A 13,268-nucleotide genomic window follows, 5' to 3' on the forward strand; every position below is an offset into this window, starting at 1 on the left:
TTTACATTTGAACTAGTCAGATCTGATACCTGATGGTGCTCAAGTGTCCCTGGTCTCTCTCTCCCCCTCCTCCCCCACCCCACTATCACTCTCTCTTCTCTCCCCTCTTTTCCACCCATCTCCCCTCTCCTCCCCCCTTTTTCTTTGCTCACCCCAACCAGTCGAGGCAGATGACTGCACACATTGAGTCTGGTTCTAGAGGTTTCTCCCTGTTAATGAGGGAGTTTTTCCTCCACAGTCTCCAAAGTGCTGCTCATTGAGGGAACTGTTAGGTTTCTCTATATTAATACAATTTTAAGGTCTTGACCTTCTATGTAGAGTGCCTTGAGATAATGTATATTATGATTTGGCGCTATACAAATAAAACTGAATTGAATGATCTTGCCTTGACAATGTGGTGAAATAAAAATAATCAAATTATCAAAATTATCTGGTAGAGATTTGACCCAGTTCCTGTAGTTTATCTGAGGTCGAGAAAAAGACACATTTAACTCGAGCACAGTCTGAGGGCACAGGACCTTACCGACTGTTTGGACAATATTTGTTATACTGAAAGTAGCATTTCCAAATCACACCAAATTAGGTACTGTACTCCCCTGGGCCCTAAACAGTACACATGCCGATAAGATGAACAGTTCTTTGGAATTATCAGGTAATTAACATTATGAAACTTGAACTTACAACTAATGTAAAAACTGCAAACTATGGGTCATTATCAATATAATCACTGTTAATAACAATCTAGCAAATCTAGCAAAATGTATGACTAAATAAGGACTTTAGTTCTTTAAATAACATTATTATGATGGATAGAAATTTTGCAACGCTTTATAAATGAAAGTAGAGCCAAGTCGAACTCAATCTACATGCAAGCGTTTGGCCACTGCTTTGAGCACAGCCCTTTGTCAGCAGCTTAATGACAGTGAGAAACCTCCTGATGAAGCAATGATATAATGATAGAGTCACTGCTGTTTCTATTGACGTGAACGTGACATGAAAAGTAATTATTTGTGTGTGGGGGAATTTCCAAGACTAATTATGAGGAAGTCTGGATTAAATGTCTGCCGTGAAAAGACTGTTATAAATTTTACATGTATCACATGTAAGTGCAAGTCTCCGAAAGGTGTGGAATATTCTTCCCTTTCTTAGCGAAACCGGGTAAATTTCCAAGTTGACTCCATGTGGTTAGGATTTAGTGTTGGATCAACAAAACCGCTTCTGGGTAGTTTCCATTTATTGTATTAACATTCCTTTGTTGCATATTTGGAGACAATACAGTATAATACTGTTGTCAAAACAAAATCAAGTCAGAATGAAGTGTTAATGTTATCAAATCAAAATTAATTTTTTTTTTTCTGTTGATCAGGCACAATGCAAACGGGCCCTGAGAACAACTGATCCACAGCAAGATCCATTTTTTGAGAACCCTAAATTCTATGATAAGCCATGTACAGACTGACTGCAACAACACCATGAGCAGAAACCACCTATCAAGACCCAACATTTTTAGTAGAGAAGTTAGTCAATGTGACAAAATTCCTCATTGGTAATGATAAAGAAATAAAATAACAAAGAAATACTTTTATTTTCCACACTGCCATAGTTTCCTGGTGATTTTTATTTGAATGGAGGTGATATTTAACTGTTTGTTTGAGATCCTGGAGACACACAAACACATATGTACTTTCATATGGAATAAGTCAACCAAATTGACCTACTGATTTAAAAGCTTGCAGGGAAGGGTGAGAAACAAAGTCAATGAGCAACATCTATTCTCCTAAGGAGAATAATAACAAGGGTAATTCCACGAACACCCTCCTCTCCAGTCTGTTGCAGTACCACTCCTAAGCTTCGGAGCCTGGTGCCACTGCATGTGCCACTGCACCCTTGAATGGAATGCAGGAGGGTCCGTTGGTGGAGTCGGTTGGAGCAGTTGGAGAAAGTCCAAATGAAACACCCTAAGAACACCACCATTGAATCAATTTGAAATCACCAGACTGATTCATCCTCTAGTCTAGAGAAATGCAGGTTTCAAAACGTGTCAGTGATTGTTGTGGTGTCCGACCTTATGAAGCTCTGCAAGGCTGTAGTAATGCTGACATGCCTGCAGTGGTGATAACAAATTAATGTTTAGCCACTAAAATAATTACCATATTAACAATTTTAGTCCACCAGAAGACTAAAATGATGTAAAAGTAAAAGCAAATTATATTGTTTGCCACCATTTATGGCCTGATTAATTAGTAAGTAGGCTACATATTGTAGAGGTGTCAAAGTTGCTGTGTTATTAACGTTATTATATTTCAAAAGCAACAAACAGAAAATGCTTGTCTTCCTGTCTCCATGTCTCGTTACGAATACTGCACGGTTGATTTTGCGGTCATTCAGACCGATTCTTCGGTCTTGCTCGACTCTTCTGGAGGTGAATGTGATTGTGGAGAAGCTGCTGATAATGTTTGGACAAGTTGTTTGGACATTTCACGCTTTAAAGATGATTAGACAACAGTCAGTATTAATTGACTGATGTTATAAACATAAATATCAAAGGGCCTTGGCATAAAAGATGACTGTTGTATTTGCCTCAGGGATCTGAGATTATACATATTTTGAATATTTAATAAAAAAAATTGATTCAATAGACATGACAATTATGATAGAAGCTAAAGAATTTGTTAAAATCATTTATTTTACTGGCACAATCAAAATAAAAAACACCTTTGCTTCACATGCTTCATATAACTTTGTCCTTGGGGAACCTTTCCTTGCAGCAACACACCGCGAGTTCAAAATGAAAACCAAACACATGTTCTATTTATCTCAATAGCTTTATTTAAATTCACACATAACTTGTACCATCTGTCTAATTTTTTATCAATTTCCAATGTCCGCATTAGCAGCCATGTTAGCTACTTGTGATCTGTCTTGTGATCACAGCAGACGCAGTCAATGATTAATAAACCAACTGGGTAAAGGCAGATTAAGGACAGGATTACTTTAATATTGAATTGGCTCTCAGATTGTGGGAAGACATGACATACCCTAACCCTCCTCTCTTTTGATTTCCTCCTCACTTCCTTTGTTTCCTTTCTCACTTCACTCAAATCACTCTCACCCTGTCACTACTAGGTCAGCTTATGTTTTTTGGTCTGTTTGTGTTTGAGTTGGGTCTTCAGGGCCAGAAGGTCAATGTAGAGGATCTGATTGAGGACAGCAGAGGCACAGAGCAATCCGCCGTGCACAGCTCCAGCCAGGCCATTACAGAACACGTCCTGCCCTGCACGCACACGCACACACACACGCACACACACACACACACACACACAGGGACACATTGTGCAAGTGTGTCAGTCACTGTAGAATCTAGACCACATTAAAACTGTCCTATCAGTCAAGTCACCTGTTAGGTAGAGTCCGTCGATTGGTGTCTGTGATCGTGTCCGAGCAACCGTTTCTGGGGTGAAGCGCTCCAAGTTGTGTTCAGCGCCGTACATCTCGCCTCTTGGAGCTCCCAAATAGTGGACATTTGTTAGAGGAGTGGCAGCGTCCACCATCACCACCTGAATTTTTTATACATGCACACTTTGTATTCATAGTGGAAAGTACAATCTTCACCTTATTTACCTAATGTGCCTTATTTTTAATTTGTTATTTACTGCCTTATTGTATTTGATGTAAATTTTTGTCGGCTGGTATTCCTGAAAGGACAGCATAAGAATTTCATTGCACAGGGGAACATCTTTCTCCTGTGCATTTGACAATAAAAACCTTTGAATCTTTGAATCTTGAATCAACATTAGAACATTAAAGGCATCCAACATCAGATGGTGACCATCACAAAACCGTTAGCCGATATTATCAATCAACCAATCAGATTTGATTTGTGTAGTGTATGTTTTTCTGCTGCCAGAAATGCAAACATGCAGAGTTGGGTTTAAAAAAGAAACCATTTGTCGAGGAGACTGTTTTAGTTCTGTATCAGAAATAATCTGTGGCCATGTAAACGAGAAGCAGAGAGCCTACTCTGCAGCTGGTTTGTGAGGTGAAGAAAATACAATGAGAAGTAAGACCATGGGTTTCTTTACTTGGACCGACAACAAGGTGGATCTGTTACTGAACGAGAGGGTAAGCAATGCTTGCTGTTTTGTCAGTTGTTAATTTCATCAGAGATCAATGAAGATTAAATGATCAAAAAGTGTTAACTTCAATCTTCTGTTTGTCTGAGTGAAGTAGTTAAGGTCCATACATATGCATACAAACTTTACGCAAAAGCATTGACACAATACCTTGTCTCGCAGTTGTGGAAATATGGTTAGTGCCCAGTCCAGCAGCTCTTGGGCCATGCTGTTTTTCAGATCCATGTAGTCCTGTCCCCTCTTGCCAAGTTTTGTCCCCTCCCATTCCTCGAACCACTCATAGCGAGCCATGGTCAGCAATGTCATACATGACTTGCCTGCAGACAGATTGGAAAGGAAATAAAAAAGTTCAATTCATGTATTCACCAGTAGAAATTGTTTTTGTTTTTTACTCCAAGAGGCCTTCAAATTCCTTCAAACAGATTTATTTTCTGACAGTACAGGAAAACATTCTCAACAACAGAGCCCATTACATGTTTATACAGTTCACAGTTATTACAACCTGTTGAACCCCTTATCTTCAAGCATAATGGTTTCACTGACTGACTAGGTGAAAAATAAGTTTAAGGAATAAATAAATGTTAGCATGTACAGCTAACTGGATAGCATATAGCTGCAAACTTGTTTTGTCAAGAGCAAAAATTAGGGGTTGTATGTTATGAGGTCTTGAAAAATATCTGTCCAGGACTGAAGCCTCCACTCCATGAGCCAAGAGGCTGAACTATATCAGAGCTTTGAGTAGTTGTTTATTGTTCATCTTATTGTCAAAAGATGGTTTGTTAACCCCTCAAGCCTCAAAACCACTCCAGCCTCCATCCAAACCATTCAAGGCTTATTTTTAGGTTGTTATTGTTTTATTTTCATTTATATTGTAACGGTAAAGCTAACTAGCTCGACACTACAAGACATAAAGCTGCACCTTTATTTTCATGTCTTCTTAAAAGATCATTAGCTGGGGAAGACATTTACTTTTCACCTTGTATATTTATTTTTAGCATTGTATGGGCATCATGTTCATATTTATGACCCCTTCTACTGGGTTCTTCTTTTAAAGACCTTGTAAAACAGATGCCAGACTGTTAATTGATTCACATTTGTGCTCAGTAAAAACACAAAGCTATGGAGAGAATTAAGTTGGTACAATAGCTATTAACACTGTATGTGCATCACACCCCTGCAGCACAGTTAGTTCATTGAAAGTCGTGCCTGCATGCTCTCTGTTGCTGCGGAGATCTCACAATCATCTTCCCTTAAAGATTTCTACAGATGAATCTGGAAGGGTACGTCCCTGTATGAAGGTTTGTAACTGGCAGAATTGTGTCAGAATATTGTCATTAGAGGAAGTTTAAAATTAGCGAAAGCTTTTTCATTTAATGCAAAAAAGGGAATAGGTTTGGGGCAGAATCATAACATGTTCATTGTTACAACTAACAATATCCATGAGATTCTAAGCTAGAAATGAAAAAGATGTCTTTTGTTTAAATGTGTGGGAACTTAAAGGCCCATTGGAAATTTGTAAGATGGTTAACTTGAAAAGTTGCATCACTGTAGACAGGTAGTGGGTAACCAAATAAGACAAGCACCAACAGGGGAGGGGATCATGTTCAACTATGATAAAGTGGTAGCAGAAAGACAGAAAGGAAAGGCACAAGAGAGGAATCCAAGATGACAACTATTTTATCAACTATACATCTGAAACAAGAATACATTTTAATTACCTGGCTGTCGGATGTTCGATGTGGGATCCTTAGCGGATGGGAAGGTGATGAACATCATGGGAATGTTCCCCAGTACCTGATCTTTGCTCAGGGAAGAGTATCGCTCCATTCTTCACACAGTTTTGTGTAAACAGACAGACAAACACAGTGATCCGGAAAATTCAAAATACAGTAGAACAGAGACGACATAGTACAGCCAGCTATGGAATTGAAGAGAAAGGTACAAAGATGGAGAAAGAATAAAAAGATATTTAAAAACCTACAGTGGATCCAAGTCGTTGTCTTTATACATCCAGAAGTTGGTAGAAACGATGCCCAGCTCCTCTTTGGTTCCATCCAGACCAACAAAGACCAAGAAGGAACCCATACCATGACGTAGCCTCCCCACCAGTGACTGGATCTCTACGCTCACAAACATATCACAGGAAATATGCAGTAAATAAAGACAGGAAACAAGAAAAAAGTACAATGTACTGTACATAAGTTTTACCTGGTTTGTCTTGTACTTGCTTCGGAAGAAACCTCTGGAGAGTGTTGAAGATGCCGGCATTGGAAATGACAACAGGGGCATGGACCTCAATCTGCTCTTGTCCTTTACGCACTGTCACACCTGTTACACACAAATAACATTGCTTACATAGAGCTTATTATGATTGCACGACAGAGCAAGAATTATTAAGTCCTTCACAATAAAAAATAAATACTAAAGGTAATACATCTTAAACTATAAGTTGTAGTCTTTGGATGTGAATGTGATTATGGAGACTTCTGACTTTTTCTTGTGATAAGAAATAAGCTTTGAATCAGGGAGTGCTTCACTGTGGACTTCCATGACCAGAATGAGCTGTAGGCACTTGAATCTGTGCAGTCCCCCTTTCTTACCATAGGCCTTCCCCTGCTGGTTGAGGAGGATGCTTTGCACAGGAGCCCTGACTAGCACTGCGCCCCCTGCTTGCTGAATGACAGAGATGATGTGAAAGGCAATTTCACTGGCGCCCCCTCGTGGGTAGTATGCGCCACGTTTGTAGTGGTGAAGGAGGAGAGCATTGATGAGAAAGCTGGACTCTTTTGGAGGGACACCTTGAAGAAAATGACAGAACACAGAGCATTGAAGAAGGCTTGATCTGTCTGTGATCTGTTATTACTGCATGTTTGTGTAGGTATGTGCCCAGCACCATAGAACAGGTAGGCAGACAGAGCCTGCAGGTCCTTGTTCTGTGTAAGGCGGGACATCATTTCGGAATGGTTGGTTGTTGCCAGGCTGAACACTTGAGATATTCGATGTAAAAGGCCGTTACGAACCAGGAAATTAACCAGCCAATAGGGTATCATCTTCAAGATGGCGATAAGTGGTGTTCGCTGTGAGGCTAGCTGCAACAGGAGGAAACATATGCATATTTATTTATCAGAACAGGTGTTGTAGTGCAGGGTTTATTCAGGTATACGGCTTATACCTACTTATTTCTCAATAGTGTATACCCACTTCTAGGTATGAGGAATGAGGAGTGGGGGTTGGTTAACTAGGGTAAGAATATCAGAGTAAGCCAATCAGAGGCTGAGAAGGGTGGGTCATGCCAGGTGGTTTGCCTTCCTGGGAAAAATATTGACTGACCTTTACCTGGATAACTGAACTAATTAAAAAAAGGCAAACAGATACGACCTCTAATGACCTGAAGTTTGGAGAAATGAAGTGAACTACCCAAACACAGACTGCAATAGAAACGGCCTTGTGCCACTTTATCACTGCTAGATAGCAGCTGAGTTAGAGTTGCTGATGGTGATAGAGATGCTGCCTCTTCTAACAACTTCAAGTGAAGACGTCAAACACGTGAGCACTTTATAACAGCAGATCCCTGTAAATCATATTAATGACATACAATGTAATTATTTCTATAGTAGTATTTGTAATATTTTCAAACTGTATTATTTATCCAGTAACATTTGCAAACTGCCCCTTGACAAATAATGTTAATTTTATAATGGTGGCACACTCTGCTCTACACAGTCCGTTGCTGTTTACAAAAGAAACACTGACCCATAGTTTAATTTGGATGGACAAGGGAATGGTTGACTCAAAATGTATAATCATGTAGTTGCATAACCCTAAAGTCTGTGGGCCAGTATCATTTTTTAAATTAATTTAATTACATAATTATATTATAACTATTTAATTTTTATAATAATTATATTAAATTTATATTAAAACATTTTTCTGTGTCACACAACTTCACCTAACCCGCTGTATAATTTGTGATGAGTCTGTGGTGCATAGATTTAACAGCAATTTAATTGTAAACATATACTAACAATTAAATCGATTTGAAAGTGAAAAATAGAATATGTGCATGGACCTGTATAATTAGACAGAAAAAAACAGAGACATCTTTTTCTCCACCAATACATTCCATTGCTAATGTAATTAGCTCCCTATTTCCTGTACCTTCATTAATCTCATGAATTCATCAATGGCCCCCTCCTCTCCTGGAAACTGCTTCTTTAGACTTTCGGCCATCTCAGTCTTCCCTGCATGGATATGGTACTCCCTGAAAATCAGTCAGGTAGGACATGTCCTTTCAAAGTGCAAAAAAATCTAATAAAAATAAACATTATGTTTTAACTTATGGGTAACTTTGGACAGAAACACAGTATTCATGATCAAATGTTGTCGCATATTGTATGTTACTCTTGGTAATGAATTTAAAATGCAATGCAGAGCAAATTAATTAAACCCACAAGAGGGTAACAAAAAGCTAAAAAGACAGAATGAAAGTGCAATTCTGTAATAACTTTACTATACCTGCGCTGGTCAGCCTGACCCAGGATCAGTGTGTCAAAATGCTGTCCCAGACGTGTAAACTGCAGCTGTCCCTCTGTAATCTGATCCAGAGTGACTCTCAGCAGGCTGTTCTCATGAAGCTGGCCCAGGTAATGAATACCTGGTGGTAGCAGAGTGGAGTTAAATCAAATCAAGAGACATCTGTGTCCCAAAGTGTGTATTACAAGGAATCATTGTCAAGCTTTTTAATGAATGGAGAGGATCTTACAGTCGGAAAAGGACAACGTTTTAACAGTGTAGAAAAATAGTCCTCTATAAAGGTCATCACATGTTATCAATGTCCTTCCTGTGTCCAATATGACAGTTTGGCAAGGTTGTTGTTTGTTGTAAAGTATAAAATGTTTTTTTCTGCTCTCAAAATATAGATTAGTATTCACAAGCTACTGAAATATTAGGGGACTACAGAAACATAATGATCATCTTTTTAACACATTAGAAAGGGCTGTCAAAACAAAATTCAATAGGAAAAGTGTATCTAATTTCTGCTGTAAAGACCTCAGGGGAGACAATGAGTGACTTTTCAGTCACTATGAATTATGAAACACTTTCAGTGCTGGCTAACTCTGATAGAGTCAGTGTAGCCTATTTCTTTTTTTCTTTTATCAATTAAGTAATTAGCACAAAACTGTTTAAGTAATTAGATTAATTACCTTAGATTAGAATTTGTATTTCATTTTAATTAGAAATCATGAGTTCAAGTCCATGATTGATGCATTCATGTGCGCAAAAAACATTATTTTTCTCTCCTCCATGGCATTTGCTTGGCTTCATACTAATTAGCATGCAAGATTTAAAAAATAGTACTTGCACCTGTGGAGCTCTGTATGTTAAACCAACGCTCTCTGAAAAACAAGTTCTAATTTAAAATAATCAATTTAAAAATAACAGATCACGGGGTGGAATACATATCCACAGCAACTGAATGCCTGCATTTGATGAAAGTCTGTATTTAACAAGCATAGTTTTGTGGGTATGTTACGGTTTAGACTGAAGCAGGGCTTTGTGTGACAGCATTAGTTTTGGCAATGCAAATATATAGAAGAACTCAGAGGACATGATGGCAGCAGGAGAACGTGTGTGGCCTGATGTGGTATAAGCAAATGTCATTACAATAAAAAGTTAAATGTTTTACCTTTTCTTTCTCCTTTTGCAAATTTATTAGAATGACTGAACTGTTTACCAACTCTATGTTGTGTTCGGGACTGCTATTATTTTTGTTTAGGAAACTCAAAGCGTAATGTGAGCAACATTTTGGCTTAATAAAATATAAAAGATCATATATACACTTTGACATCTTACCCACATCAAACTCAAATCCCTTATTCTGGAAGGTGTGTGTGCAGCCTCCAGCCTGATCATGTTGCTCCAGAACCAAAACTTTCTTCCCGGCTTTGGCCAAGAGCGCTGCTGCTGTCAAACCTCCCACACCACTGCCGATCACCACGGCATCCAGAGCAGGGGGAACGCGGTCCACACGAAAACCTGCAAAGAGATACAGAATACATACTTTGAAAATCAGTCTGGTGGGAGATTTTGAGGCATAGACATACAGTTAAAGCTCTCAGAGGATGTCCGCAGTCAAACAGGTCCAAAGAGTCCAGGTTAGATTGATCTTCTATCATTTGTATACCTTGCTTGTACCTTGAGTTCAACCACACAGCACTGATTGTAGAGAATCTAAATGAGTTATACTGTGCATAGTCATTTGGCCACATTGCAGTGTCGGGGGGTTACTTTTAAAGTTAATTTCACGACAGACTATATAGAATACATTCCCTTAAATGTATTCATAAGAGATTTTTTTTGATTACTCCAAGTGAATATCGTATTTTTGGACTCCCTCAACATTTTCTCACTTTAAAACACTGCAGCATTCTCACAACAACAGTCATTAGACTGTCAACTTGCTTGTCATTAAAAAAATCAAGAAACATTAGATTCTGATGTGAATAAAAGCTTTTTTTTTTACCTTTCTTCAGTCTGTCGTCCCTCTGTTTGCTGTCTGTGACCAAGGGTCCCGGTGGCCTCAGGCACTTCTCACTGAACAACCTGTAACGCTGTCGAGTGGTCAGGAAGAAGATGACCGCCACCAGCAGAACACAGCCCAGTATACTGAGCAGCCACCACATGGCAGAAGAGAGCTGTGGACCAACTATACAATACCCAGGTGGCTAGTGGAGAGAGCAGAGTGGGGAGGGGAGGAAGTAACACGAAGACAGGAGAAGAGCAAGCCCAGAAGAAGAGGCAGAGCGGAGGAATACTCTAACGTGTGTAGTGATGAAGAGAGGGTAGGAGAGAAGGATGAGGAGAGGGCAAGACAAGAAAAAAGAAAGCTATCCCCCGACAAGGCCGTCCCCCAACAAGAGCAGTAAACTGTAGAGAAGGAGAGGGATGAAATGAAAGGTGGAGTGAGGGAAAAGGAGGATATGGTCATGAAGGTTATAGGAAGAGCAATAATCGGACAACACATGACATTTAAAAAGTCTGACTTCACAAAGACCACCGCAAATAACACATTCTCCATGCCAAGGTCATGAGGCTGGCAGAGACACACAGAGAAGAGAGAGCTGATTGTTAATCGTTTTATCAGATCTGGTTTTTCCAATAACAATTTCTCGCTCAATATTGAACTGCCTTAGGGTGAGTGCATTTACAATATATATATATATATATTTTGTATGGCTTAAGTTGTGGTTCCACTGCATGAAAGTGAACAAAGAGGTTTTGGGAACTGAAATGTTAAAGGGACTCTCTCTTATCGTTCCCACCAGCATGGAGGGCGATCTGTTCAGGTTTGTGGCCGTGCTTTTAAACAATTTGGAGCATTTCAACTGAAAAAAACTTTGAAACCCTGAAAAGTTGGTTCCCAACTGGAACAACAAAATAAAGACTTCAAGAGTGAACTGTCATGACATCATTTTTGGCATGTCATATTCAACATGTTTGAAAGAGAATGAAGAACACCACGATGAAGAAGGCCTTTATAAAAATTGTTTGAAAAAAGAAAGCAGTGGTGTTCTGAAAAATATACCTATTTAAAACAAATCACACTCGTAGCTAATTAGTGTGACACACCATCTTGCTACTATTGTCTGGTACATTGTCTGGTTATGTCAGTCACTTGAGGACAATGTAGCTTTATGGTAACTGGGGTGCATGAACAGAATTTGTTGGCAGAGATTCATGACTGATGATTTTAAATTCACAGTCCCAGAGCCTGTGAGGACAGCTGCATGTTTCAGAGAAACAAAACAACAAATGATCATTTCTTTGTAATCAGGGTGTAATCAGGATGTCACATTTGTCAAATTACACAACAAGATGTTTTCCCCCTGTGCCTTTGCATGGAAAATGAGAATCCAGAAGTTGTTCTTCATAGTTAAAATATTTTTTGTCTATGTTTGTAAATTGTTCTTTGGTGTACACCCAGAGGGTACCAAGCTCGCACAATTAGGTTCTTATATCAAACTTCTTTAATTCAGTTATTTGTGGACTTACCGGTAAAGTACGTATTGAAAACTTGCTTTTGAGCGTTTCTGACGACTGAAGGCTACCACAGGTTCTCTCTTAGTTTACCACAGGTTCTTGCCACAGATGAGTGATCAGTGCTCGGTTAACTCTTTTATTATTTTCTCACACACACACACACATATATATACACAATTGTCCTGCTGGGTTTTTCCAGTTTGCCTCCAGCTACTCATCGTGACTGTCGTGTCCGAGCACGCTGCTGCTGGTAAAGGGGGGAGAGAGTAATTAGTAAATGCAGTACAGCTGTACACCATCAGACCTGAGCCACCTGCCCACTCTCTCCCTCCTGCCACTGACGCTAACTACCCCCCACTACCACAGGCTGAGGGGTATTCAGCTGGATTTCTTTGCCTTGTAATGATGATTAAAAGAATGTATCACTTGAGGAGGATGACTGAGCCGGTGGGTGAACTGGAGTTGTTCTGGTGTAACACTTCATCCCTCAGGAAAGGGCTTCATGAGCCATGGGAGCAGAGGGTATGCAGAATCTCCTAAGAGGAGTAGAGGGACATCCACCCCTCGAATGCCTCTGTCCACCCTGGCAAAAGGGTTCCATTTTGGCTGTAGTGGTACAGTGAGGATTTGGCTTTGTGAAATATGTTCATGTCTCAGAACATAAGTGATGATCCATTACATCTCACAGCAGCACAAAGCCTTTCTGATTAAAGTAGTCAGCAGGAGTGTTATTGGGAGCTTGGATCCAAATTTGAGTACCACTGACAACTCAGCTTGTGGGAAGTGCCGCTTGTCCAGGTCAGGAAGGCTTTTATGATGACTCTCAGCTCAGCTGCAGATGGAGTTTTGATGTAGTTGTGCCTCATGGTGTTATTAACGGCTATGATTACCTCTTGAAATAAAAATATTATCATCAAGATCAGAATAAGTTTTATTACCAGGTAGTATTCATAGGAATTTGCTGCTTAATAATAATATTAATATAACATTGAGATGAAGAGGGAACCCGCTGCTGGATGCAATTTCACAATTTATAATTATTTAATAAGTTAAAGGTTCAGTGTGTAGAATTTAGTGACATCTAGTGGTTTAGTT

General features: G+C 39.4%; 1 protein-coding gene across 1 annotated transcript; it reads right to left on the reverse strand.

Moving 5' to 3' along the window:
• Positions 1-2,806: 2,806 nt before the first annotated feature.
• Positions 2,807-12,401, reverse strand: LOC109640446 (inactive all-trans-retinol 13,14-reductase-like). The gene is made up of 13 exons (XM_020104447.2): positions 12,186-12,401; positions 10,657-11,060; positions 9,987-10,169; positions 8,649-8,787; positions 8,292-8,394; positions 7,027-7,222; positions 6,734-6,931; positions 6,342-6,461; positions 6,115-6,253; positions 5,852-5,961; positions 4,284-4,450; positions 3,398-3,557; positions 2,807-3,274 (listed from the first exon to the last, which is right to left on the reverse strand). Exons 2-13 carry the CDS (start codon positions 10,814-10,816, stop codon positions 3,123-3,125), a joined length of 1,827 nt encoding a protein of 608 aa, XP_019960006.1. The 5' UTR covers positions 10,817-11,060; positions 12,186-12,401; the 3' UTR covers positions 2,807-3,122.
• Between the last annotated feature and the right edge of the window lie 867 nt (positions 12,402-13,268).

This window comes from Paralichthys olivaceus, chromosome 5 (genome assembly GCF_024713975.1).
Source record: "Paralichthys olivaceus isolate ysfri-2021 chromosome 5, ASM2471397v2, whole genome shotgun sequence".
In the NCBI taxonomy this organism is placed as follows: domain Eukaryota; kingdom Metazoa; phylum Chordata; class Actinopteri; order Pleuronectiformes; family Paralichthyidae; genus Paralichthys; species Paralichthys olivaceus.